Here is a 26,584-nt window from a genome sequence, read left to right on the forward strand (position 1 = left end):
TATATAAGTTAGTTTACCAAGTGGTTTCCCTATATTGTTTGCAATGTGCTACAGAAGCCGCTTTCACCTCGAATACTTCTGACCCAGTTCTCTTTGTTCCGTGTCGTATGTTTTCATACGGATATGTATTATTGTAGTTAATTTATGAATCAAGTAACAACACCATAATATCATTGAATCAGGTGAGTTGAACATTGTAACCGGCCGTTGTCATGATTACCATGTGGAAACTCCATTATAAATCATCCAATACCAACGCATAATTTAAACAGGCGAATCATTAAGAGTGCAGTCTGTCATTTACATCCGGTTTTTTTTAACGCTGCCTACTTGATATTACTTTCTGTTTACTTATCCATACATGATTTTAAATGTATTGTGTATGGACATAATTTCTGTATTTTCCCATAGATATTGTACACATATATTCACCCATACTTCTTCCTGATTCCACAATAAAACACTAATAATTCTCCAGCATTTTACTACGTCCTGGTTCACCTCTATTCCAGGTAAATTGTATGAAAGCAGGCGGTTTTATATTTGTTAGTGTTTACTTCCTAGTTGCAGGTACAAGAACGCAATTTAAAGATGTACTGAATATTTGTGGTCGAGAACATTCTTTATCACAGGTAAATATCTAAAAACTTCTCCGTTGAGCTAAACAAACAGTGTAATGTAGATGTGGCGGCTAGAGATATATCAGATGTTCTAATGCCTTAATGTGTGTTATTAGTACCTGAATCCCCTGTTATGGTATCGTAACTGTATTGCCCGTTATTTACAGGGGGAGGAATTTTCGCGAGACATTTGTTGTGATCGTGAAAATTTGACCCGCGATATATTTTCTCTTTCGCGTTTAAAATCGGGAAAACTTTGACTGGCGTAAATAACTGACGATACGATACATGATAAGATATCAACCAACATCCTTATGTTCGTTTAATATTATGAGTCGTTGTTCTAATTTTAATGCATGTTTTTCAAAGGTACTGCGCGTCCATTTTTTGTGTTGTATGTAAGGAGTAGATTCACGTATGGCTATTTCTGGCCCTGTCTTGATTATTTTTCAACTTTATACCATAAACTAGAATGGTTGTCAATGGTTAAAAAACACAATTTTTTTTATTAGGATTAGAAATTGATAAAGTTTTATATCTGAGTGATGTGTTTGAAAATTATATAAAAACAGAGCCAAATGGCCATTCGTGAATTACTCCTTTTAGTAATTTCTACTGCATTCTGTTTTTTATGAATCAATGGGGACAACCTACGTCATCGGAAGTGATATCGGGCACACAAAAACAATGAAAAAAACGCCCGCTTCAAGATGAAAAGCGGCTGAAATTATGACATAAAAGCAATGCATCTTCTAAATCTATCGCGCGTCAAAGACAGTGTATTGTTAGAGACTCTGTGAAACTATAAGATATCGTCAAACTAGCTCAGATAATGCAAACACCTCGACACAATATTTTTCGACAGCAGGGATATCGGTCACATTTTATTCAATAAAACGTAACAAGTTGTAAAAAAATAAATTTTGCTGCCACAAAACCGTCCCATTTACTAATATGTAATATATGACTGTTGAAAGAAAATATTTCATTCATTTTATCTTCTAGTGGAGAAACATAGACGGTGCTTAATTAGAAATTATAAAAGTGATATCGGTCACACTTAGAACTTTAGGGGTAACGGTCACATCCAAAATTACGAAAACTGAATATTACAGCATTGTACATGTAGTCGTTATTTACGCATTCATGCAACTCCAGTGGAAAAGCGCCAATACACTTTCATTGAATTTATCTGATCTTGAAAGATGACTTTTTTACCGATTATCAGCAAATGGTTGGCGAGCTATAAAAACCTTTCCCCCATTGTCATCCATCCGTCTTTTGTTTCTGTTATTTCTCTGAAAGTACTGGAGGGGTTTCATATGTAGATCCAGTTATGTATAAAATATTTCGGGATCAATCAGAAATCGAGATGGGAAACAAGAAAACATCATTTGTTTCGATACAAATACATGTATTTGCCAGAGTGTATTAAGGATCTATTTTAAATTCCATGTTTAGAAAGTCATCTTTCTTGATTCTAATAGTTGAACTTGCTGCTATGGTTCAAATTCCACATGTGAGCATAGTTATGCATATTTCATTTTTGGGACCGATCCATTGACACAATGGCCAATTGGTAGTCATCTTTGGTTTTCATATAGGAGTTATTACCCATATTTATGTACTTAATGGACCTTCTGGAATTTTATAAGTACTATCTCTCTCTTTACCGTTGTTGTGCATAATGCACCAATTAAAGCACGGTAGTCGACAACTTGAAGTTCGTTGCCATGTAGACATACAATTATCAAATATCTTGTTTGATATAGATATTTTGATATTCATTTATGTCATAGGGTTGTATTTATTAATGCTCATTTTCGGGACAGATAATATTACAAAATATTGAATATTTGGCTATCTTGGAAATTTTTGACTTAATAGCATTCATATACATGTAGATATATTTACTTTTTCACTGCAACCCCACTTTTTATACTTACCAAGTGCATTTGACATTCAGGGTTGCATGATCTGCTATCCGCCTATTTTCGTGTAACGTCATAATTTGTGTGCCATCGATCACATTAACTATAGTTGTTTCGTCCTTGACGATATTGCTTTTTTCCTTAGATATGCAAATATCTTTAAATGTTATCATACAATTGTTATCAAATGAAAATGCGTCCAGTTGACAATTAGGGGAGCATGAATGCCAACTGGACATCGGCTAATTCAACATGAAGCGCTAAAGATATTGGACCCACATATCAAATTGACTAATTTGCAAATCCAATGGTAGACGTCACGATATTTCCTGGGCCTCTTGTTATCGACTGATTTGCTTTTATAATTTGTTTGCGTATGATCATTTGTGATATTGTTGTTAAGATATATTCTATTTACCTTTTCAACCGTTATAGTGTGTTTATTTGTATAAAGCAAATTATTGAGTTGAAAATCTTTGGAGAAACTATCAGTGAACTGTCATGAAGAACTGTACAAACGCTATCAGCTAAAAACCCTCAGTGATCCTGTCTATCATGTATTCACGTATCTCTGTTGCTTATAGATCAGTGTGGTTTTCCTTTTGTTTACATCGGATGCCTTTACATCTTTAAGTTTTATGTAGTTTCTTATATATAATTACTTTAACACAGAAACGTACTTCAAATTAGTACAATGGTACTACATGGAGATGTAATTTGTCTTGGTAAGGGTTGCCCCAGTTCCACTTTGCTTCAGCAAGCATTCCACGCAAAGGCAATGCAAGAACAAATGGGTATGTACAAATACATGTATAGACAAAAACAAAACAATATACAGTGTACGAATAACCAAAGTATTCAGCAAAAAAAAAAAAAAAAAAAAACCAGTTACGATAATAGTTAATGATGTTTCATGTATCTCGGTGGTATTTCCTCTTGAATGATTAGATAAGGAAAACCAAGCTGCAATATTTCAGCAATCTTTACGAAGCGACAAACCATTTCAAAAACTTTGGATTTGACCGTTACCATGTGAACGACATTCTTTTCAAAAACAACAAAACGCCAATTATACAGGTACGTCACTTTTGAAGCGGATAAAAATGAACTATAGTTACTACTTGAAATATAAGGTAATTTGTATCAGTAAATAACAATAAAGTTACGAAATTTACACTTGACATTTTCAGTGAATAAATTGTGACCGATAGCCACGCTGTCAAAACAAAAAACGGACGGATGACGAGCAATGGACGAAAGGCGATTTCAATAGCTCGCCAACCATTTGCTGATAGTGGGTTAAAAGTCGTCTTTCAAGATCAGATAAATTCAATAAAGGTATTTTTGCGGCGTATCCACTGGAGTCGCATGCTGCTTAAATAACGACTACATGTACAATGCTGTTATATTCAGTTTTAGTTACTTTGGATGTGACCGTTACCCCTAAAGTTCTAAGTGTGACCAATATCCCTTTTATAATTTCTAATAAAGCACCGTCTATGTTTGTCCACTAGCAGATATAACGATTGAAATATTTTCTTTCAACATTCATATATTACACTTTAGTAAACGGGACAGTTTTGTGACAGCAAAATTTGTTTATTTACAACTTATAACGTGTTTGTGAAAAAATGTGACCGATATCCCTGCTGTCGAAAAATATTGTGTCGAGGTGTTTGCATTATTTGAGCTAGTTTGACGATTTCTAATAGTTTCACAGAGTCTCTAACAACACACTGTCTTTGACGCACAATAGATTTAGAAGATGCATTGCTTTTATGTGATAATTTCAGCCGCTTTTCATCTTGAAGCGGGCGTTTTTCTATTGTTTTTGTGTGCCCGATATCCCTTCCGATTACTTCATTCTGTTTTTTATGAATTGTCTTGCTTTACTGTAGTTAATGAAACACAAAATCTCAATATTCATAAATTTATGAAACATGTTTATTTCCACATATTTGCAGTATAGTTATCACAAGCAATCATTATTAGAAGTAACAAAATAAAATATATCTTTCTTTCTCTTATCCATCCCATATCCATTGCCACATGTCCTTTAAACGTAAAGGGTGCCTAAACGTTAACAAGCATGATGATGTTAGGTTTAAAGAGAAAGGCTGGTTATTGTGAATGAGGATACAACTTACAGCGTATTTTTAAACGCTAACAAATACGTCAAAATGTGCCCTTATCATTTTAGATATAACAATTGAAATGAATCGTTCAACAAAAACGTACTGTATAAAGCGTTAGGTTTGATTGCACGTCGAGCTGTAAATTATTACCTGTCGATCAAAACGATCAGGAAAGATGATAATAATAATTTGTTACACTGAATATGATAAATCTGGTAAAATAAAATATCAATAAAATTTATAAATTCATTGTAAAACTTCAGATATGTAAAAACAAGTAAAGCATCGTTATCCATTTCATGGTAAAAATCGCATCGAGCGCAATAAATCATGATACTGATATGATAAAATGTATGATCAAATAAAACATGTCATGAAAATACGGTAAATTCATAATATCATTCTAATAAACTATTTCAACATATTTTTTTTTGCAATCATCATTCCAGTTCATTCCAGTGGCAATATATGAAAGTATTGCGCAGTCCATGGTTGTAGAAAAATGTCAACCAAGCCATTTTCCAATCAGTTTATTCCAATTGTGTTTTAGAAATGATTTTTTACTCAGTATATATACTTTCTTTTACTTCTTACTACACGAATAAGGTTGTTTTCTGCTATAGATCATTCATGAAACTCAGGGGTACTCTTCTCAAATCCTTGCTTAATTCAACTTTCTATTCATGTATAATAATGATGAATTTATCCTCAATATGAAAAATCCAAACTTTTCCTTCTAACCATTAAGAAGTAAACTAATTTATTACATTTATCATCAAAGGATTTGAGCCCGAAAAAAATCTTTCTTTAAACGTGACTCATGTTTTCTTAAAGATATTGTTTTCCATATTGATTTCATTAGAATGTTCAAGGTTTCTATTTTCCATTTTGCAACTATTACGAAAGTGTAGGTACCATCAGGAAAAAGAAATGACATTTCCACGGCAAATTTCGGCACTTGAAAGAATTGTGGATTGATGAAATAATGAAACAACGCCATGTGCAAACAGTTTATCATTAACCCAATTGTACAATGGCGTTCACAAAATAGTTGATGTATGAGCACGGTCACAAAAATGTACTATGCGGAGTTAACAAAAAACCTTAAAGCAGTTTTTTTCTGATGAAATGTACAGTAAGTTAGTAAACGTATAAATAAAACCAAACATTCCAAACAAAAACATAGAACCTTAAAACAAAGATCCAATAAATACCGATAACTATACAACGCTTGTAATAGTAAAACCTAATAAACTAAATTTAAAAAAAACCCAAAGAAATAAAATGTAAAAACAATAAACAAAACAAAATAAAAAGCTAGATATCTTTCACACACATGTAAATAAAGATAGGGTGAACGATGGACATAGTTAGATCAAATAGCAAAATTATGACTAGTTTTATAAAACAATGTATATTGACCATACAATATGTCTTCATATCTGTCAAAGATAACCGACACATCACTGATCAGTCATGCATGAAAAACAGTTAATTAACACTATCACTTTTATATTACAAATACATGTTTGACATAGAATTTGTTTGTAATATCCTCCTTAACAATAACCTGTGGATCTGCCTAACAATGTTAATAATACATATGTACTTTAAAAAAGGAATATCCACTCTTTCGCATATAAAGAGGTGTAAGGAATGGGGAAAAAAATTATGTTTAATTTCCATCACGCAGATTATTATATAGTTCAACAAATCCTTTGTAAAAGCTCGGTTAGGATTAGCATCGCTAAAGCATACATCTAAACATTTTGGCTGCGTCATACTTTTCTTATTTGTGTGCAGAATTTCAAGGATATAATGCTTTAGGCAAGTTTTAGCTTTATTCTTTACAACAGTTTTATAATACGTAGCCAACAGCTATACATTTTACTCCAACGTAGAGAAAAACAAAACAAATGACTGACAAACAGTCCGTTTAAATGACAATAGTTACATGTTCTCAACAATACAGCACAATGCCTGATGAAAATAAGGCTATTAGTTAATATTAGTACAATAAATACCAAATGGTTGTAAAAAATCAAATACATCTGATAAAATTCTCGTGTTGGGTTGTTAGGTTAAACAATGAATTGGCATAATCTCAATGACTCATCATACTACTGGTCAACACCTACAACTGGTTGTTTTAACGTCCCATAGACAACCGGTGTCATTCACCAGAAAATTAAACCCGGAGTACCCGGCGATAGACCACCGACCAGCGGCCAGTACAAGCAACTGCCCCACACGGTACTCAAACTCACTACCCACGACTGAGAATGAATCATCACAACCAATGAGATTACAGCCACCACTGTTATAATGGGATCGTCTAATTTTGACTAGTAAGTCCTTCACACTGCATGTCATTAAATATTATCGCATTTCTCTATCATAAAACACGTTGTACGCGTTTAACCACTTTTAAATGTAACTTCAAGGCATGATATCGCAAGTATCTAAGGATTTGTAATAAATATTAAAAAAAGATACTTCATCGATAACATTTCAAATAAATACTTTTTAATCATATAAAATAAATGAATTTAATATGTATCACTGTCAGCATTTGAACATAAACATACAGATTTAAAACTAGTTCATTGGCAAAACTACTTAAACCTCTCGTAAAGATCCTACGATATAACACTTCATCAACCACTTCAAACTGTTTTCAACCAAAAGCAATATCATTGTATCAAACATATCCTTGTTGCTATTGAGGTGCGGATGTTTATCGTAATAGCGTTTTCTACTTGTTATTTCATTACCGCAATGAACATGTATCTAAAACATACAGGTAAAAAAATGAACACTTTTTACCAGTGACTACGCGTTTCAATTCCATGAAAAAACATGCTTTATTCTCCAATTAATATCAAAGTCAATGTAATACCATGTTAAAGAAAAGTGACGATTGAAAAGTCTCAGATTAAAACCAAATCTTGTTTGGAGTAGCCTGAACACTAGACGAACACGCAATATATTTGATCTGAACACATAAACTATCCACAACCTTATAAAAACCGGCAAAGTATGGCTTATTACCTGTACTTCTTATCTTTGTCTGGTAAAATGTACAATAAAAACTCCTTCTCATAAACAGTTGGCTCTGTACTGATAAGCTTATAAACTTGGGATACTGATCAAGCAAACCTGAAATTGTTTACAAAACCTCAGTAATTCACAACTCTAGATTTCCTTGTCCACAGCGGGAACCTTGGGAACATGTGGTGGGTGGAAGTTTTACACACTGGGTTTTTTCAACGTATCCTAACATAACGGCCTTTTTGAGTTACATCACAAAACAGTTCGGTTAGGATGGACATGCTAGAACAAATAACAATCTCCATATGCTTTTCAGGAATGACCATGTGATATAGGCAAGGATGTAATTGACCTTCCCGCTTGGAGACATTATCACTGTTGCCATGAAAACAGCGACTCTTCATGTTTGGGGACATGACAGTGGGACTCGTGGCAGGAATGGTTGCTGTCAGACCACAGTACCTTTGAGACCCTCCACTGGACAATCAGATACCTGTGTGTCCGGTACACCATCATCAACGCTCTCCAGGTGAAATAAAGGATGTCCGTTACCAGTAGGGGTACTGGTGTTACTGCTCTCCTGTTGTACAGGTGAGTTGTCGTTATTTTCGTCCGAGTCATCGTCCATGTAGATTATTGGAATCTGATAACAAAGCCGAAACTCAAATTATAAACGAACAAGTCGGATGATGAAAAAGTCGCGAAAATTAACAAATGTTAGAACTATAAAATAATAACCTGATTAATACTTAATATATTGGAAAACCGCTAAAATATTTTTGTTTCCGCTAAAATCTCAATGTGTTTTTTTAATCAGAAGTATCTTAGGACATTTGAAAATAATGTCTCTTCGGCTCTTTACTTACTCTACTATTTGAGTCCTTCATGATTCCACCTCTTACTCTTCTTGAAGTTGAAGCAGTAGATACAGCATCTTCGTTTGGCATCGCAGAGTTTGACCTATCTAGATCAGAGGTATCTGCCCCTGTTGGTTCTCCTCTTTTCTCCATAGAATCGTTCATCTTCCTTTCGTCGATGAGTGGAGAAGCTTGTGGGGAGAGGGAACTCGGACGGATCAGATAACTAAAAGTAAGCACAATCAGGTGAAAGGTAGAAAATAAAATAAAAGTAAGACATGAAAATTAGTATCTGCTTCCATAGATGACTCCTGTAATACATACCTAAATGGCACCAGATGCTAGATTTACACAGACGCTTAATTATGACTATAATAGCAGAACAGCTTTGAACGATTAACCCTGAATATTGTTCATGGGGAACTTTTGGAATGATATAATTATATACTTGTTTGTTTAAGCAAGTCTTCTAAAATTAATTACTCACTAAATTTGCATTAATTTTTCCTCTTGAGTTTTTATCGCCTAATATTTATTGCATAGCTTAACTTTAGTATACACCCTGTAAGGTTAGTAACCGATGCTTTGGTTCTTTTTAAGAAATGCAAATATATTCCGTAAGACCCATTCATCGGGTCTTTCAAAATGTACATAATGGCAAGATATTTTAATTTTGTCTTTATTGAGTTTAATGCTATAGTCAAAACAAGAGTTTATATGATGTAACTTTAACACAATTACTTACATAATGTCATCGAGTTCCAGTCGCAAGTCATAGCTTGGGTTGACGATCACGTAAGAAATGTTATTACGCTTCTCATTGCCGCAATCTGTAAAAGACATCATATAAATAATAAAGCATCTCAAACACTGTCATCACGGAAATATTGCACGTATTATTTCCCTGGACAACCTCTACCAGTGTTATGTGTAACACCGGTAGAGGTTGACACAGGTGCAAAGAATATTTGTATAGAAATATCACCCATCTGTAAATACTTGACCTTTTTACATCAGTATAAATATTTCTTTATGTGAGACAATAATAAATCATTAATATGCCATAAACAGTATCTTACAATGAAACGAAAGTGAGGAGTTTCATTCAAGTTATGAAATGACTTTCTCTATATCAAACCATAAAACCCATTCCATGCAACAGAGCACTGGTGCAACATAAGACATCAGAGCTTTCCAATAATGTTATTTTATATTTACAGTAATAGATGTACCTTTTGCAATGAGCTGATGATATGGTCTGAATTCATAACTACAAACTACAAATGCAGTCTGTATCTTTTAATATATTTATAGTTTCCTTTTTTTACACCGAGGATGCATTAAATTGTGAGTATTTGATTTTTTTCCTAAAAGAAACATCTAAACAATCTATTTCACGTATTTTCTTTTTCTCCCCCCCCCCCCCCCCCCCCCCCTACAGAACTGGGTTTGGGTAAATGCATTAGGAATGAATCATGCAGGAATGTTGACAACAGTAACACAAAACTACAACAAATGTCATTCGCTTATTGATAAGAACATCTTTAATTAACCTTAGGTTGATTGGAAAATTTTGCCAGTGTAACCAGATTATTTTAGCTAGGAAGCATTTTAATAAATTAGTATTTGTAGTGGTGTATAAATTGTGTTAAGTACATAGATACCTGTGCTAAAAGTTACGTGAATTAATTAAGATTTGGTAATTTATGTTATATGGCATATATATACTACTCAATGGTTAGAGATTATTGATCGTAACATTAGAGAACACTTCTTTCTCAATATGATAAAATCAAACGTTTTCTCAATATTTCTTAAAATGGGGTAGTGGCTTAGTTGTCACCGCTCAGTTAACTACCGGTAAGTCAATCCAGATATGATTTTGATTTATAGTGTTTGCGATAATCAGAGAATATCTATATATCTTGAACACCTTATCCGTTTCTCCTTGTTGTTTGAATAATGTACACATCTATATTTTGCCATATATCAACCAGTTTTATACGTGCTTTCATATGATTTCCAAATTATATTAATAAAGATCAATGAATGATAAACTATTAGAAAGGATTTCAAGACATTTAATGCACACGGAGTCATCTTTACTGAGATTACTGTACTATGGTTACACAAGTCTATGGCCATTGATTCGGTGACGGTACTAACATTTCAAGTTACAACACATAGAATCTGTGCTTTAATGAACAAAATACAAGATGGTGTGCATAGTATTAACGTTGATAACATTTGTTAACAAGAGTCTGGTACATTACTAAATGTGTTATATAAAGGGTAAATGCCCCTACCCCTTTTTCTCCGGTGGTAGCGTGTCCTACTGTCTGAAAAAAACGAAAGCAACAAATACATGAATAAAAGACATGGTTTGCATACAGTATTAGAAACAAAAAAAACCACTGTACATATGTAGCATATTTCTAACGTTTTTATATGAAAAATACAAGTGCATTCCCTATCATCATACACATGCTCATTTTGGAACAGATACGAATAATTTGATATGGATTTTATCTGAGTGTTTTGCAAAATGTTGATATATTGACGAAAACTATAAGGAGAATTGTGTAAATGTTTGTTTAATTTGTAGCCTGGTTTTCATTTACTGATGCAGGCATGCACTATTGAACAAAGTTGCTGCAAATCGTTAAATTGGTAAAATTACAACTTTCACATGTATGTTGACCAACAATTTTCTTAATATAACATACATGACATAATTGATAATAATGACAAACGGAAAATTTAAAAGAAGGAAATATTGAGGAGGAACAGAAAATAATGTTTAAAATTGGGAAAAAAAGAAATCAGCACCGGAAGAAAATTGTAGGAAATCGGTACATTGGGGGAATAAAGGACGAGAATAATGTAAGCTTTAGGGGGAAAAAAAGATTGAGAAAAGATGAAGGAAAGATGAAGGAAATCGGGAAAGAGGATGACTTAATGATGAAAGGCCGTCAAGGGGATGAGTGGAAATCAGTAAAGAGAAAATAGGGGAAGGTAAGAGGTGTTACCGTGTAGAAGGATGATAAGTGGGATCAGTAATTATATAAAGTAGTAATTACTATGTATATGGGCAAATCAGGATTTGGGTGGATATGTAATCGAAAATGAATTAATTGGAAATGGGGATGAATATCAAATTAAGAATGGATAAATCATGAATGGGGATGAATGAGAGAATCAGGGGATATCTATAACAGGTGTAGCAGGAAATCTAAAAGGGGACCAAGGACAAGGATATCGTCAAAGTTGCAGAAACAAATGTTTCGTTCTGGTAATAAATGGATGGTAATTTCAACATGTTGGTTAAAGAATAAGAAGGAGGCGTGTTTTAAAATTGATCTGCATTAAATGAAAAAAAGGATGTCAAATATTGAATCGGGGGGAATTAGAATTTTTCGTGTACCATAATCGGACATCGGTAGTCCCAGACTCTGCATCCGAGACTTGACCATTTGGCTAATTTCGTGTCGCTCTGGTGTCATATGGGCGTCTGTTTCATCGTGCTCCAGTCCCATCATGCTTAGTGATACCTAAGGTAACAAACAGATCAGTAAGAACAAACATACACAAAAAGCAAAAGAGATTAATTTAGTATAATGTACAGTATATTTGACATTAAATTTTTCTGTTGCAAGAAGTCAATTAACTCAAATACAAATTAATACTTTTTATCAATTTGGGTTTTGGTATTATTTTGCTTTCTACCACAATAATCAGTGTTATTCAACTCTCAGGGTATCAAATAAACGATGCAGCTGTTGATTAACAATTTGTTTATACCACACGTGGTATAAACTCTGTACGCATTCTGATTGGCTGACACGGTGAGCTTTGACAGAACTACGTTCTGAGTGTCGTGTCATCCTTTGTCAACGTCATCAATAATCGAGTGACGTCATGCTATGCTGTGTTCGCCGCTTGACGCCAAAACTGGTGTTGGATAGCGTACTTATCTTCGTCGTATTTCTATCGGCTAAAAGCGGATATAATTGTGGTAGAAACAGGTCACACGACTCGTGGTTGTTGGATATGGAATTTATTCCACACTCGTAAGTTATTTTTTAAAAGTTACAAAAGACACTCGCTAAAGCTCGTGTCTTTTGTTACTTTTAAAAAATAACTCACTCGTGTGGAATAAATTACATATCCAACAGCCACTCGTTGTGTAACTAACATACTAAAACAAATATATCTCTTATTGACATGTCAGCACCTAGATGAACATTAATTTAACAGCTGTGTTTGATGTTGTGTTGTCCTGTAGAAGTATATTGATGCCTCACTTTAATAGTTACATAATTTAGCACTGCATGTAAATTCTGAATTTTTATGACTTTATTTCAGTTTGGAAATATAAACAAATTTATGACTGAATCTCTCTTACATTTCTATGAGGGTCATATGAGGAGAACGAATCGGACATAGTACCATGGACATTTACTAACCAGATTATTCTTTCCTTATAATAGTAAGTGAATGAAGATGAATGGTGGACTTTGACGGAATTTAAAAAAAAAAGAAAAGAGATGCCAACAAAATATCAAGTAAGCTATCTTTTACAAAATTGTTCAGCAATTCATGATTTACGCAAATTGCATTATCCATGATGTTATATGTAAAGCCTTGCATAAACTTAACGATTCAAATCAAATCAAATTATCTATTTGAGAAACAAAGTCTTTTCAATGCATTCTGTATTGAGTGTTATTTTCCTCACGCAACTGAATAATATTTTATAGATTACTAATTAACATATTAATACTTTATGAATCAAAGACAATGTCATCTCATAAATTTGCCATGCGCGAAACATATTCATCAAACTAAAAAGGGTATTTTTGATTGGGGGAATCGATATGCATAATAAATGACTACCACTAACCATTAACTACTAAATACAACAATTCAAACCACTTTTACACTTAAAAATATTACGCATTAGATCAGATGTACAAACCGTGATATACAATTTGCACACAAAATTTGGATTTAAAGATAATTTAATTATTTCTGCGATATTCAAACTTCAGAATGGTATAGCAAATAAGGAAAGTAATAAACGTTTATACAAACAGGTGACACAACAAGAAGAGGTTTTCAACACTATTATGACATATTCTCATCAATAGTATTATACCGATTGTTAACAACTAATCTATCCACAATGCCAATTGTACCAAATTAAATGTCATACAGTACATTTACTTACCTGGTAGGGACTTATTCAACATTTTGTAATTTTGTTTATAAAAACAATCTTCTACATATACTTTTTCAATGCATTTAGAAAGAGCTTATAAATATGAGGAGTTGTTTCAATAAAAGCAGTATCCTTTTGATAAAGAAGTTTAGAAGTTAAACATCGTCTATTTATCAAGAAGAAGGAAAATAAATGCAGATAATTATTGTAATGAGCTTCAGTTACGTACATGTATTACGTTGCCAATAAATTAAACCATGCGTTTGTGCACTATTTACTGATATTGTAGAAAGAATAGAATCCACACAACAATATAGCAACATGCTACTTTAGGCGCACTTGATGCAACTTTATAAAAAAAAATTGTTATATTTCGAAAGACTCAATCGACTCCAGTATTGAAAATAAAATGTTTAAATTGTATGAATTATGTAACACTATATCAAAACATTAACAACACTTCCATATTTTAACAGTCATCAAACTTGTTCTGTTTCTACATAAATTTGGGATCAATATGTTAACACAAATATAAACCTTTAATAATACTGCTTTTAGGTAGTTTTTTACTACTGCTATTTAAAGACCATTTGATAATAAACTTTTTCCCTATAACATAATATATCTTTGTCAAGAGCTTTGGCATACATGTAAATGAAAAGTGATATTGAAATAAAGTGATATTTTCAATATCAAACACACAAAAATAGGGAAAGAATTTTTAATATCCACATATCTTTCCATATACCATTCCGAGACAAGTCATGCAATGGTTATTACCTGGAAATAATCAATTAACCAAAAAATATCATACACCTAGAGTCAGCAAGGTTAATGAGTTTTGAACCATTCTCAATCAAACAACATTTGAAATCTATTTCACACAAGTGAAAACAAAAGTCTGCAAGCAAAGATTTACAAGCAAGGTTAATTTTTAAAACAGGTTAGTCTACTGCAAGTTGAAGGCTTCCAACCTTAAAAATAAGGAAAATGCAATAAGGTATTGGATATTAGTATAAATCTGGAACTAAGAAAAGACAATGAAATGGTGTTATATAAAAAGGTGAAGGAAGCAAGGAGACTATGGCAAACTCTAAGGAAAGACTATAATATAAGTAATGAAAACTCTAATGTCTCAAAGTGTTGGCCTACATTGTCTGGTTTCTTATTGACGGTAGAGGAAGAGGAGGTGGACGACTGTCTTGGCTTCCGGCGGATCTGTATCAAGAAAATAGGTCAAAGGTCATACATCTGTATCTAAACTTCCGTCTAAAATATCTTGACAATCATAATTTTTAAATTTTTTTTTTCAAAAGTGAAAATGCTGAAACAATAAAGTATCCAGAAATTAATTTTGTGAAAAAATGTGCGAAAAAGCAAAACTTAAATGCTAGAATTAGACTTTTAGAGGTTGGTGAAAAAGTATGATACCTTGCAAAAATTAACCATACCAATACCTTTAACCACAAAGAGGTGATATAATTAAGCAGATCTGATGTTTAGTTATTTCTATCTGCAGCTGTTTATCCCATGTAGAAGAGTCTTAGGTGGCCATTAGAGTCTCTAAGAAGAAAAATATTTGTTGGGACAAGACCTAAAAGTGACTTCTTTGTGGCTAAAGTGTTCAGCACTTTTAGATTCATTTCAACAGAAACCAAATAACCAGAACAATAAATGAATTTCATGTAGACTGAAATATTTTAAGAAAATAATCTTCTTTAAAGAGCACTGACAAGAAAGATTTTTTCATTTCACTTTTCTGAAAAGCCCTGTGCACAGTCTGTGCATACTGTTTACAGAAGGTAGAAATAGGGAACATACAGTGATCTATTAATGATATTTTAATAGTTGTTTTACAAAAAAAAAAAAATGAAAAAGATAGATTTAAAGAGGAGGGCAGAAATGTAGAATCTGCTTCATAAAAATATTGGGAGATGACAGAAATGTAAACGGTAAAAGAGAAAGGACTTAAAGACCTACTTATAGAAACTATATTGGTAGAGGGTTAAGGATCAGCAAAAGAGAAAGAGAATAAGATTTATAAGTATTGAATTTACTGAGAGGAGCGATATACATTATTTAACTAGTGGGGTTAAGGTTTAATATAAAGAAACTGTATTGGAAGTACAGAGGGCTATTTCAGATTGATTAACATGCTGTGGCAAAGTAAGAATTTCAAGAGATGAGATGTAGAATCTAGGGAGAATTTTTGAACATTGATCTAATTAGCAAACTATGCAAATAGAGGGTAGGGTATAAATGTAAAACTGGAAGACAAAGAGAAGACAGAAAGGAGAGAGTAAGGTTAAATTGTCATGGGAGACAGAAGATTTTCAGGATTTCTCAGATAGGACTTGAGAGATGTTTATGATATTAAATATCTACATGTAATTATGGAAATCTGACGATGGAAATTAATAATCAGATAAATTATTATTGAAACAACAGATATATTGGTTAACCTATAAACCAACATGGTGACATATATATCCCAAAAACATACACATAAAGGTGGACATTATTTGGCCTGATCTCATGATTTCTGTCCAGGAGAAAAAACATATCTTCCTGGTAAAGGGGCTTATTCACAAGATCAATTCAATGTTACAAAAAATATGAATCTGTTATTGAAATATATGTATGTAATCATAACTGGTAAAATTATTAAAACAAAACTGAGTGAAATTCTGAACTAATTGCGTGACAGGGTGCTGGGCCATTTAGACAACCTGTACCTTTTCTATTGCTGTACATGAATACCAGATTGGTGGCGGTGACACTATAAGCTTTTGTTTACAACAAATACAGGAGGTAAAGCTTGGAAACATGGCAGAAAAAAATTACATTACATATATAATATATCTTAAAACATTATATTTATCATGATGATTTTCACAATACTAAAGAAAAGCAATACCAATAAATTTTCTTAAGCAAATAAATTGCACAACTTTACATAATTTGCATAATAACTTAAAAATAAAAATGGAAGATAATTACTGAACAATTTTTATTTATTTTGTTTTTGTTTTTAAATATTAGCATTACTTTTATACTAATTAATGTAAAAAAAGATGTTTCTATGAATTAAATAGCTTGAAAAAGTTATGTCACAATAAAAATGTTTATAAGTTATAATACTTTACAATACATAAATCTAGCCAATCTAAATTAACAGGAAATCTAATAATAATACAGTTATTACCTTTAGAACTTATAGTAAAAACTTTAAAAGGAATGAAAGCATGAGATACTGTATACAATCCAATGAATGAAAGCGGTTTAAAGTGTGCACTAAAGCTTTGATTGGTGTAGTAACATAACAGATCTGCATTTTCTCTGGAAAACAAAGGATAAAGAGAAGCAATATAAAAAATAAAAGAAAAAGCACTGGTACTTACAACTGAATTTCTAAAGGCTAAGTTGAGGGCGGACTGATCGCGCACTACCATGGACGCATTCTATATCAACAAATAGACAATAAACCTCAGCAGTTGGTTTGTATGGTCAGCAGTGTATTCTTTTATTATGTTACCAGTGCTTAGCTTGACAGGGTAAAATCTCTGTCAGCTATGACAGTCGAGTTCAATATATTCATACTTAAGTTTGGCCAATAGTTTTCTAAACACTGGTTTAACACCTTGCTAAAGCACTGATATCCAATCAAATGACTGCAACATTGGGTAAATTTGATTTCTTGTGCATCCTGAATATAAACTAGTAGAGACACATATGAATTTAGAAAGGATACTGCAAAATTTTCTCCCTTGACTTCAGCATTATTTCACCGTTTCTTTAGCATTATCTCCCCCAAATTTTGGTATTATCTCCCCTTAATTGCAAATCTTCAAAATAATTCAAAATTAAGATTTTTTTTTAAATTTTCAAACCAACTGCTTTATGAAACATAACTGTACTTCAAATAAGTAAAAACATACAAATATCAAAATATATAAGTATATGTTGGGAACAATGTATAACAACTGGTTTATATAATAAATACATGACTTTATATATGGTACACATAAATATATAATAACATTGAACAACATGATGCATTGTATATATACTGGTGGGGAAAGGATGATCATATTAGAAATAAAAAAGAATATCTGTTACAGTAGAACATAATTTACTCATTAACATTAGAATTATATTCATATCATGTTTTATTAATTGTAATCCTTAGATTGCACTGAAAAACAATTGCCTTTATCAATGAAATAGCAGAATTTTTCAAATATGTTCTCATTTAAAAAACCAATAAAATTAAATGTAAAAATTATTACAATGTTAGCAAGATTAAGATATTTATTGAAAAATACATACTAGGCACTAAGAACCACAAGTTAATCAATAACCAAAACAATATATATTACGATGCTATGATTGCCTTACCGGTGAGGTTGCGTCCACGGAGTGATCATGGTGAACCTGAGTACGATATATACCGATTGGTATCTCACATGTAGTAGAACACAGCTTCTGATATAAACGACCGTAAGTCCTAATCCACAGATCTTCTCTTTTGATTTTCATCTGAGAAATAACAAATCAAACACTTATGATATTTTCATCTGAGAAATAACAAATCAAACATGATATCTGAATTCTTAACATTCTACAATTTGCATACTGTTAATGATTAACTATTGTTTTTATAAATGAAGTTATAGCAGTTTTGATATACAAGGCAGGTCACTATAGCAAATTTTAAGTTATAAATAAAAGTACTCAGGAATGTCATCTTCTAATAGATAATTTTCTTTTTTCAGTCTCATGTACATTCAAAAAGAGGGTAGATAACTCACACATGACAGATGTCCAGAACCTACAGCTTGGTCGATTCCCAACAAAAGTCTTACAAATGTTATTAGGTACTCCTTCACAAAGGCCTGAAACAGTATAGCAAAATGTGTGGATCAACACCTTGAGTTCATAACTACATGTATCATGCTAACATGGAATTCATAGTCACAAGAGGAGCTTTAATATTAACGTTTATTTCTACAATCACAAAAAAAGACCAGAAAACATCACCATATGACCTTCTTATATTACAAGATGACCTTCAAATATTGTCATGTGATTTTCAAATCTCCAGATGATCTTCTTATATCACCACATCATCTTCAGTGATCACCACCTGCTTTAACTTGTTCAACCATGAAATTTCATAAAAGACTAGTCTAGTCTTTGTTTTAGAAGAGCCTAAATGTGTCTACAGGGGTGAATGAGTTGATATATTGCATCAACAGACTTTCAATATCTTCAAAGAACTGCAAACCTCATGGACATTCTCAGATGACCATGAATGATAATTTTTCAAGTAACAAATTGTTAGAACCCTGCACTACCTGATATAATATAAGATGAATACCATACTACAAGAACTTACCTGGTACAATAAAGTGTCTAACATACTAGCACTGAACACATTTCCGGCAGCAAACGGTAGTCTGAACATGTAGGAGAGATGAGAGCCACGACTTTTCTCCTTCTATATAATATAGCAATCTTCTATTAAATATTTGAGCCAACATTCTACTGTGCAATGTAAAATATAAAAGCAAATGAATTTGTAACAGGAGAGGAGAAAATGTAGCGGCCAGACCGGGATTCGAACCCGGGACCCTCCGAATACTAGCCGAGTGCTCTACCGACTGAGCTATCTGGCCACCGATGATCGACCCCGTCCGATCCGGCTACAAATTTATATGTGTCCAAATGTGATTACATTTTAAATTTGAGTTGATTTTCACATTTGAATAATTATACAAACCTTTTCCATTTTTGACAACGCATAGGAGTATGTATCATTGGCTCTGAATTGCATAAATCTCATGTTCGATGACTGGGATAACTCAGTTATAATATTGGCACTTGGAAATAATCTAAAAGTTAAATATAAAAAACAATTACCATATCGTCATCAACACATTAAACTCATTACCAGATACAGTAGTCGATGCAGAAAACGTCAACACTTATAAGGGCAGGCTGAACAATTTCTGGAACAACCATAAATCAAAATTTAACCCCAGCTGTTTTTATAACATTCTGTAACCTGAAGAAAGAACTGTGATGGGTCAGAGAGGCCACCGGCCTATAATATGAAGACCTCAAGGACAGGTAACAGGTAAATATCAGCACAAAGTCAGCTTTCTTGACCTGCCTTACTGCCATTGCAGCTAATGCTAAGCTAACAAGAAGCATCCCTCTACAGTCTTAGGGCAAAAGATTCTACAATATAAGCCCATCATCTTTCCAGGTCATGCTATCCTAGCTCATCAACACACGGACATGAACATTTACAATTCTACAGAGCAGGTCATGGTCATAAGAGAGAGATTATCTTTAAAACCTTTTGCTTATTTTTTTACTGGTTGACATGAGCCTGGCATCCAATTACCTAGGCTGAACCACAACTGCTCACATTTCATACTGCTGCAAATTTTAAACACAGAACTTTATCCACAAGTACATTTGAATACTTATTGTAAACAAGCATTATCTTGATAACACTTACCTAAATATAGTCTGGACGCCCACGATTGTGTTACAATCAGACAGGGTATCCTCTTCTGCAGAGTTTGAGGTCTCCTTGTTCACAATCACCACATTGTCTGCCATGTTGATTCCAGCTTGTAACAGATTATCAATTCTGGCAAAGGAGAAAACAAGAGGTTTAATAGCTGATATATTATGATCACACAGAAACTGAACCATGGCAGTCATCCATGGTACTGTGATGGTTTTATATATCTATCTACATTTCATTTAGCATATTTGTGTAAAAGGACTATATTTAATACATAGTTTTGGCCCTTATTGACACACCAAAATCCATCTTTTAAAAAAAAAAAAAAAACTCAATTTGGAATCCCCAGCCTACAAGGATGCTACCATTGCATTATGGGTGCTATACCATGCTTAGTTGCAGAGAAGAAGTCATTTTATATCGAAATAGCCAAATTGACTCCTTTTGACCCCGCCCCTCAGGCCCCCGGGGGGTCAGCCCTATCATTTGCACAATTTTGAATCCCCATACTATAAGGATGCTACCAATGCATTATGGGTGCTACACCATACTTAGTTTCAGAGGAGAATCGTTTATATGGAAATAGCCAAATTGGACCCCTTTTGACCCCGCCCCTCAGGCCCCCGGGGGATCAGCCCCATCATTTGTACAATTTTGAATCCCCACCCTATAAGGATGATATCATTGCATTATGGGTGCTATCCCATGCTTGGTTTTAGAGAAGAAGTTGTTTTATATGGAAATAGCCAAATTGACCCCTTTTGATCCCGCCCCTCAACCCCCCGGAGTCAGCCCCATCATTTGTACAATTTTGAATCCCCACCCTATAACGATACTACAATTGCATTATGAGTGCTATACCATGCTTAGTTGCAGAGAAGAAAATCATTTTATATGGAAATAGCCAAATTGGCCCCTTTTGACCCCGCCCCTCAGGCCCCCGGGGGGTCAGCCCCATTATTTGTACAATTTTGAATCCCCACCCTATAAGGATGATACCATTGCATTATGGGTGCTATCCCATGCTTGGTTTCAGAGAAGAAGTCGTTTATATGGAAATAGCCAAATTGACCCCTTTTGACCCCGCCCCTCAGGCCCCCGGGGGGGTCAGCCCCATTGTTTGTACAATTTTGAATCCCCACCCTATAAGGATGCTACAATTGCATTATGCGTGCTATACCATGCTTAGTTTCAGAGAAGAATCGTTTATATGGAAATAGCCAAATTGACCCCTTTTGACCACGCCCCTCAGGCCCCCGGGGGGTCAGCCCCATCATTTGTACAATTTTGAATCCCCACCCTATAAGGATGCTATCATTGCATTATGGGTGCTATCCCATGCTTGGTTTCAGAGAAGAAGTCGTTTATATGGAAATAGCCAAATTGACCCCTTTTGATCCCGCCCCTCAACCCCCCGGGGAGTCAGCCCCCATCATTTGTACAATTTTGAATCAACCCACCCTATAACGATGATACCAATTGCCTTACTGAGTGCTAATACCATGCTTAGTTGCAGAGAAGAAATCATTTAATATGGACAAATAGCCAAGTTCGTCCCTTTGGACCCCCACCGCCTAATGCCCCGCGGTAGGTCCATGCCCATTATTTGTAACAATTTTGAACTCCCACCCTATAAGGATGGTACAATTCGATTATGCGCGTGCTATCCTATGCTTGTTTTCCCCAAGACCTAGTCTTACGCCACTCAATCATAAATGGAAGATAGCCAACATGAACCCTTTTGACCTCCCGCCCCTCAGGCCCCCCCGTAGAGGTCAGCCCATCATCTTGCAATACAATTTTGAATCCCCACACCGCCATAACGATTACTACCACTCGCCCAATAAATGATTGCGCTATTCCAGTGCTTAATGTTAGAGTAAGAAGTCCCGTTTATAACCAAAATAGCCACAAATATAGACCCACCTTCTCGCAACCCCCGCCCCACATGACCCCAAGGGGTCAGCACCATCCTTTGTACAAATCATTGGAAATCCCAACCCACATAAAGAATGCTAACATTAGGCATGATGGTTGCCATACACATGACTTAGTTCCAGAGAAGAAAGTCGTTTTAAATGTAAATAAGAGCCAAAATTGGCCATTTTGACCCGGCCCATCAGGCACACTGGGGATCAAGCCCAACCATTATTGTACAACTTTGTATCCCATTCCTATAAGGATGCTACATCCAGTGCATTATGAGGTGCTATCCCTGTGCTTGGTTTCAGAGAAGAGTTGTTTTATATGGAAATTAGCCAAATTGAACCCTTTTGACCCGCCCCTCAGGCCCCCGGGTCAGCCCATCATTTGTACAATTTTGAAAATCCCCACAACCTATAAGATATACACATTGCCATTATGAGGTGCATTTTTCATGCTTTCGTTGCAGAGAAGAAGTCGGTTTATATGGAAATAGCCAAATTGACCCCATTTGACCCCGCCCCTCCAGGCACCGGGGGTCAGCACCACTCATTTTGTTCAATTTTGAATCCCCACCTATAAGGATGCTACCATTGCTTTATGGTGCTTATCCACATGCTTTGGTATTGCAGAGAATGAAGTTGTTTATATGGAAATAGCCAAATTGACCCTTTTTGACCCCATTCCTCAGGCCCCCAGGGGTCAGCCCCATCATTTGCACAATTTTGAATCCCCACCCTTATAAAGGATGCTACCATTGCATTAATGAGCGTAATCCCATGTTATAATAGTTACCGAGAAGAAGTGGCTTATATATGGAAATTGAAAGTCATATTGACCACTTTTGACGCCCCACCCCCTCAGGCCCCGCCGGGGGTCAGCCCCATCATTTGTAACAATTTTGAATCCCCACCCTATAACGATGCTACCTTTGCAATATCAGTGCTATTCCATGCTTAGTTTTCAGAGAAGAAGCCGTTTATATGGAAAAGCCAAATTGACCCCTTTTGACCCCGCCCCTCAGGCCCCCCGGGGGGGGGTCAGCCCCCATCATTTGTACAATTTTGAATCCCCACCCTATAAAGATGCTACAATTGCATTATGGATGCTAATTCCATGCTTAGTTTCTGAGAAGAAGTCGTTTTATATGGAAATAGCCAAATTGACCCCTTTTGACCCTGCCCCTGCAGGCCCCCGGGGGGTCAGCCCCATCATTTGTACAATTTTGAATCCCCACCCTATAAGGATGCTACCATTGCATTATGGGTGCTATACCATGCTTAGTTTCAGAGAAGAAGTCGTTTATATGGAAATAGCCAAATTGACCCCTTTTGACCCCGCCCCTCAGGCCCCCCCCCCCCCCGGGGGTCAGCCCCATCATTTGTACAATTTTGAATCCCCACCCTATAAGGATGCTACCATTGCATTATGGGTTCTATCCCATGCTTGGTTTCAGAGAAGAAGTCGTTTATATGGAAATAGCCAAATTGACCCCTTTTGACCCCGCCCCTCAGGCCCCCGGGGGGGTCAGCCCCATCATTTGTACAATTTTGAATCCCCACCCTATAAGGATGCTACCATTGCATTATGGGTGCTATCCCATGCTTAGTTTCAGAGAAGAAGTCGTTTATATGGAAATAGCCAAATTGACCCCTTTTGACCCCGCCCCTCAGGCCCCCGGGGGGTCAGCCCCATCATTTGTACAATTTTGAATCCCCACCCTATAAGGATGCTACCATTGCATTATGGGTGCTATCCCATGCTTGGTTTCAGAGAAGAAGTCGTTTATATGGAAATAGCCAAATTGACCCCTTTTGACCCCGCCCCTCAGGCCCCCCCGGGGTCAGCCCCATCATTTGTACAATTTTGAATCCCCACCCTATAACGATACTACCATTGCATTATGAGTGCTATTCCATGCTTAGTTTCAGAGAAGAAGTCGTTTATATGGAAATAGCCAAATTGACCCCTTTTGACCCCGCCCCTCAGGCCCCCGGGGGGTCAGCCCCATCATTTGTACAATTTTGAATCCCCACCCTATAAGGATGCTACCATTGCATTATGGGTGCTATCCCATGCTTGGTTTCAGAGAAGAAGTCGTTTATATGGAAATAGCCAAATTGACCCCTTTTGACCCCGCCCCTCAGGCCCCCAGGGGGTCAGCCCCATCATTTGTACAATTTTGAATCCCCACCCTATAAGGATGCTACCATTGCATTATGAGTGCTATACCATGCTTAGTTTCAGAGAAGAAGTCGTTTATATGGAAATAGCCAAATTGACCCCTTTTGACCCCGCCCCTCAGGCCCCCGGGGGGTCAGCCCCATCATTTGTACAAATTTGAATCCCCACCCTATAAGGATGCTACCATTGTATTATGGGTGCTATCCCATGCTTATTTCAGAGAAGAAGTCGTTTATAATGGAAATAGCCAAATTGACCCCTTTTGGCCCCGCCCCCTCAGGCCCCCGGGGGGGTCAGCCCCATCATTTGTACAATTTTGAATCCCCACCCCATATAAGGATGCTACCATTTCAAATTTTATGGTGAAAAATGCAACCAGCGTAGAAATCCGACCATTGCATGGAGAAGAAGTCGATTGTATACTGGACGAAAAGCTACATGGAACGGACGCTGTATCCTATTTCAGCCCCTCAGCCCCAGGGGTCTTTGGGGTCAGCCCGAAAAAGTCGGTTTATGGTTTGACTCCAAAATTTGTTAAATGAATGAAACACAAACCCTAAAATGATGCTACCAATTGCATACAAAATGCTATCCCAAAGGTTCAGAGAGTGAAGTAAGTCCATTTATATGGAAAATAGCCAATTGACCTTTTGACCCTGCCCCTCAGGCCCCCGGGGGGTAAGCCCCATCATTTGTACAATTTTGAATCCCACCCTATAAGGATGCTACCATTGCATTATGGGTGCTATCACCATGCTTAGTTTCAGAGAAAAAGTCGTTTATATGGAAATAGCCAAATTGACCCCTTTTGACCCCCCGCCCCTCAGGCCCCCGGGGGTCAGCCCCATCATTTGCACAATTTTGAAATCCCCACCTTATAAGGATGCTACCATTGCATTATGAGTGCTATCCATGCTTAGTTTCAGAGAAGAAGTCGTTTATATGGAAATAGCCAAATTGACCCCTTTTGACCCCGCCCCTCAGGCCCCGGGGGTCAGCCCCATCATTTGTACAATTTTGAATCCCCACCCTATAACGATGCTACCATTGCATTATGGGTGCTATACCATGCTTAGTTTCAGAGAAGAAGTCGTTTATATGGAAATAGCCAAATTGACCCCTTTTGACCCCGCCCCTCAGGCCCCCGGGGGGTCAGCCCCATCATTTGTACAATTTTGAATCCCCACCCTATAAGGATGCTACCATTGCATTATGGGTGCTATCCCATGCTTGGTTTCAGAGAAGAAGTCGTTTATATGGAAATAGCCAAATTGACCCCTTTTGGCCCCGCCCCTCAGGCCCCTGGGGGGTCAGCCCTATCATTTGTACAATTTTCAGTTAGTAGCCCTATAAGGATGCTACCAGTGCAAATTTGCTTATCTTGAAATCCAACCAGCGGTTGCAGAAGAAGTAGTCATTGTTGACCAGGGTATGGACGGTAGCACAAATTGACCCCTTTTGACCCCCACCCTCAGGTCCCATTGGGGCAGCCCACCTCGGTCTTTGACCAGCTAAAAATTAGTAAAATTGACTTCCTTGTCCAAAAGCTTGAGTTTAAATTTTGAAATACAAACCATAAAATGATGCTATAGATTGAACATTATAGGGTGCTATCCAATACTTAGGTTTCAGAGAAGAAGTAATTTTATATGAAAATAGCCAAATTGACCCCTTTTGACCCCGCCCCGTCAGGCCCCCGGGGGGGTCATCCTATCATTTGCACAATTTTGAATCCCCACCCTATAAGGATGCTACCATTGCATTATGAGTGTCATACCCAATGCTCATTTTAGTTTCAGAGAAAAAAGTCGTTTATATGGAAATAGCCAAATTGACACCTTTTTGACCCCGCCCCTCAGGCCCCCAGGGGGGATCAGCCCCATCATTTGTACAAATTTTGAATCCCCCAGCCCTATAAGGATGCTACCATTGCATTATGAGTGCTCAATCCCATGTGCTTAGGTTACCCAGAGAAGAAGTCGTTTATATGGAAATAGCCAAATTGACCACATTTGACCCCGCCACCCCTCAGGCCCCCGCCGGGGTTCAGCCCCATCATTTGTACAATTTTTGAATGCCCCACCCTATAAAGGATGCTACCATTGCAAGTATGGGTGCTAT

General features: G+C 35.8%; 1 protein-coding gene, 1 long non-coding RNA gene and 1 other non-coding gene across 5 annotated transcripts in view; 1 reads left to right on the forward strand and 2 right to left on the reverse strand.

The window, feature by feature from the left end:
* Positions 1 to 6,905: 6,905 nt before the first annotated feature.
* On the forward strand, positions 6,906 to 19,220 carry LOC138321348 (uncharacterized). 3 transcript variants are annotated; one of them, XR_011208321.1, is made up of 6 exons: positions 6,906 to 7,034; positions 8,054 to 8,328; positions 8,651 to 8,826; positions 9,909 to 9,941; positions 13,085 to 13,159; positions 18,591 to 19,220. It is a non-coding gene; the product is annotated as an uncharacterized lncRNA (long non-coding RNA). The 3 variants fall into 3 exon arrangements; XR_011208320.1 differs by lacking the exon at positions 9,909 to 9,941 and having other exon boundaries at positions 13,011 to 13,159; XR_011208319.1 differs by lacking the exon at positions 9,909 to 9,941.
* Positions 8,186 to 26,584, reverse strand: part of LOC138321347 (potassium channel subfamily T member 2-like) — a 95,280-nt gene continuing 76,881 nt past the window's right edge. Inside the window, exons 22-33 of the mRNA XM_069264975.1 lie at positions 20,345 to 20,479; positions 19,598 to 19,709; positions 19,214 to 19,315; positions 18,627 to 18,710; positions 18,214 to 18,354; positions 17,217 to 17,276; positions 14,968 to 15,033; positions 12,019 to 12,145; positions 10,901 to 10,933; positions 9,340 to 9,424; positions 8,604 to 8,820; positions 8,186 to 8,380 (exon numbers count right to left, since the gene is read on the reverse strand). Of these exons, the coding sequence (XP_069121076.1) occupies positions 8,186 to 8,380; positions 8,604 to 8,820; positions 9,340 to 9,424; positions 10,901 to 10,933; positions 12,019 to 12,145; positions 14,968 to 15,033; positions 17,217 to 17,276; positions 18,214 to 18,354; positions 18,627 to 18,710; positions 19,214 to 19,315; positions 19,598 to 19,709; positions 20,345 to 20,479 (1,357 nt within the window). The remainder of the gene's footprint in view (positions 8,381 to 8,603; positions 8,821 to 9,339; positions 9,425 to 10,900; positions 10,934 to 12,018; positions 12,146 to 14,967; positions 15,034 to 17,216; positions 17,277 to 18,213; positions 18,355 to 18,626; positions 18,711 to 19,213; positions 19,316 to 19,597; positions 19,710 to 20,344; positions 20,480 to 26,584) is intronic.
* Positions 19,421 to 19,493, reverse strand: Trnat-agu (transfer RNA threonine (anticodon AGU)). Its single transcript has one exon. It is a non-coding gene; the product is annotated as a tRNA-Thr (tRNA).

This window comes from Argopecten irradians, chromosome 4, assembly GCF_041381155.1.
Source record: "Argopecten irradians isolate NY chromosome 4, Ai_NY, whole genome shotgun sequence".
Taxonomy (NCBI): domain Eukaryota; kingdom Metazoa; phylum Mollusca; class Bivalvia; order Pectinida; family Pectinidae; genus Argopecten; species Argopecten irradians.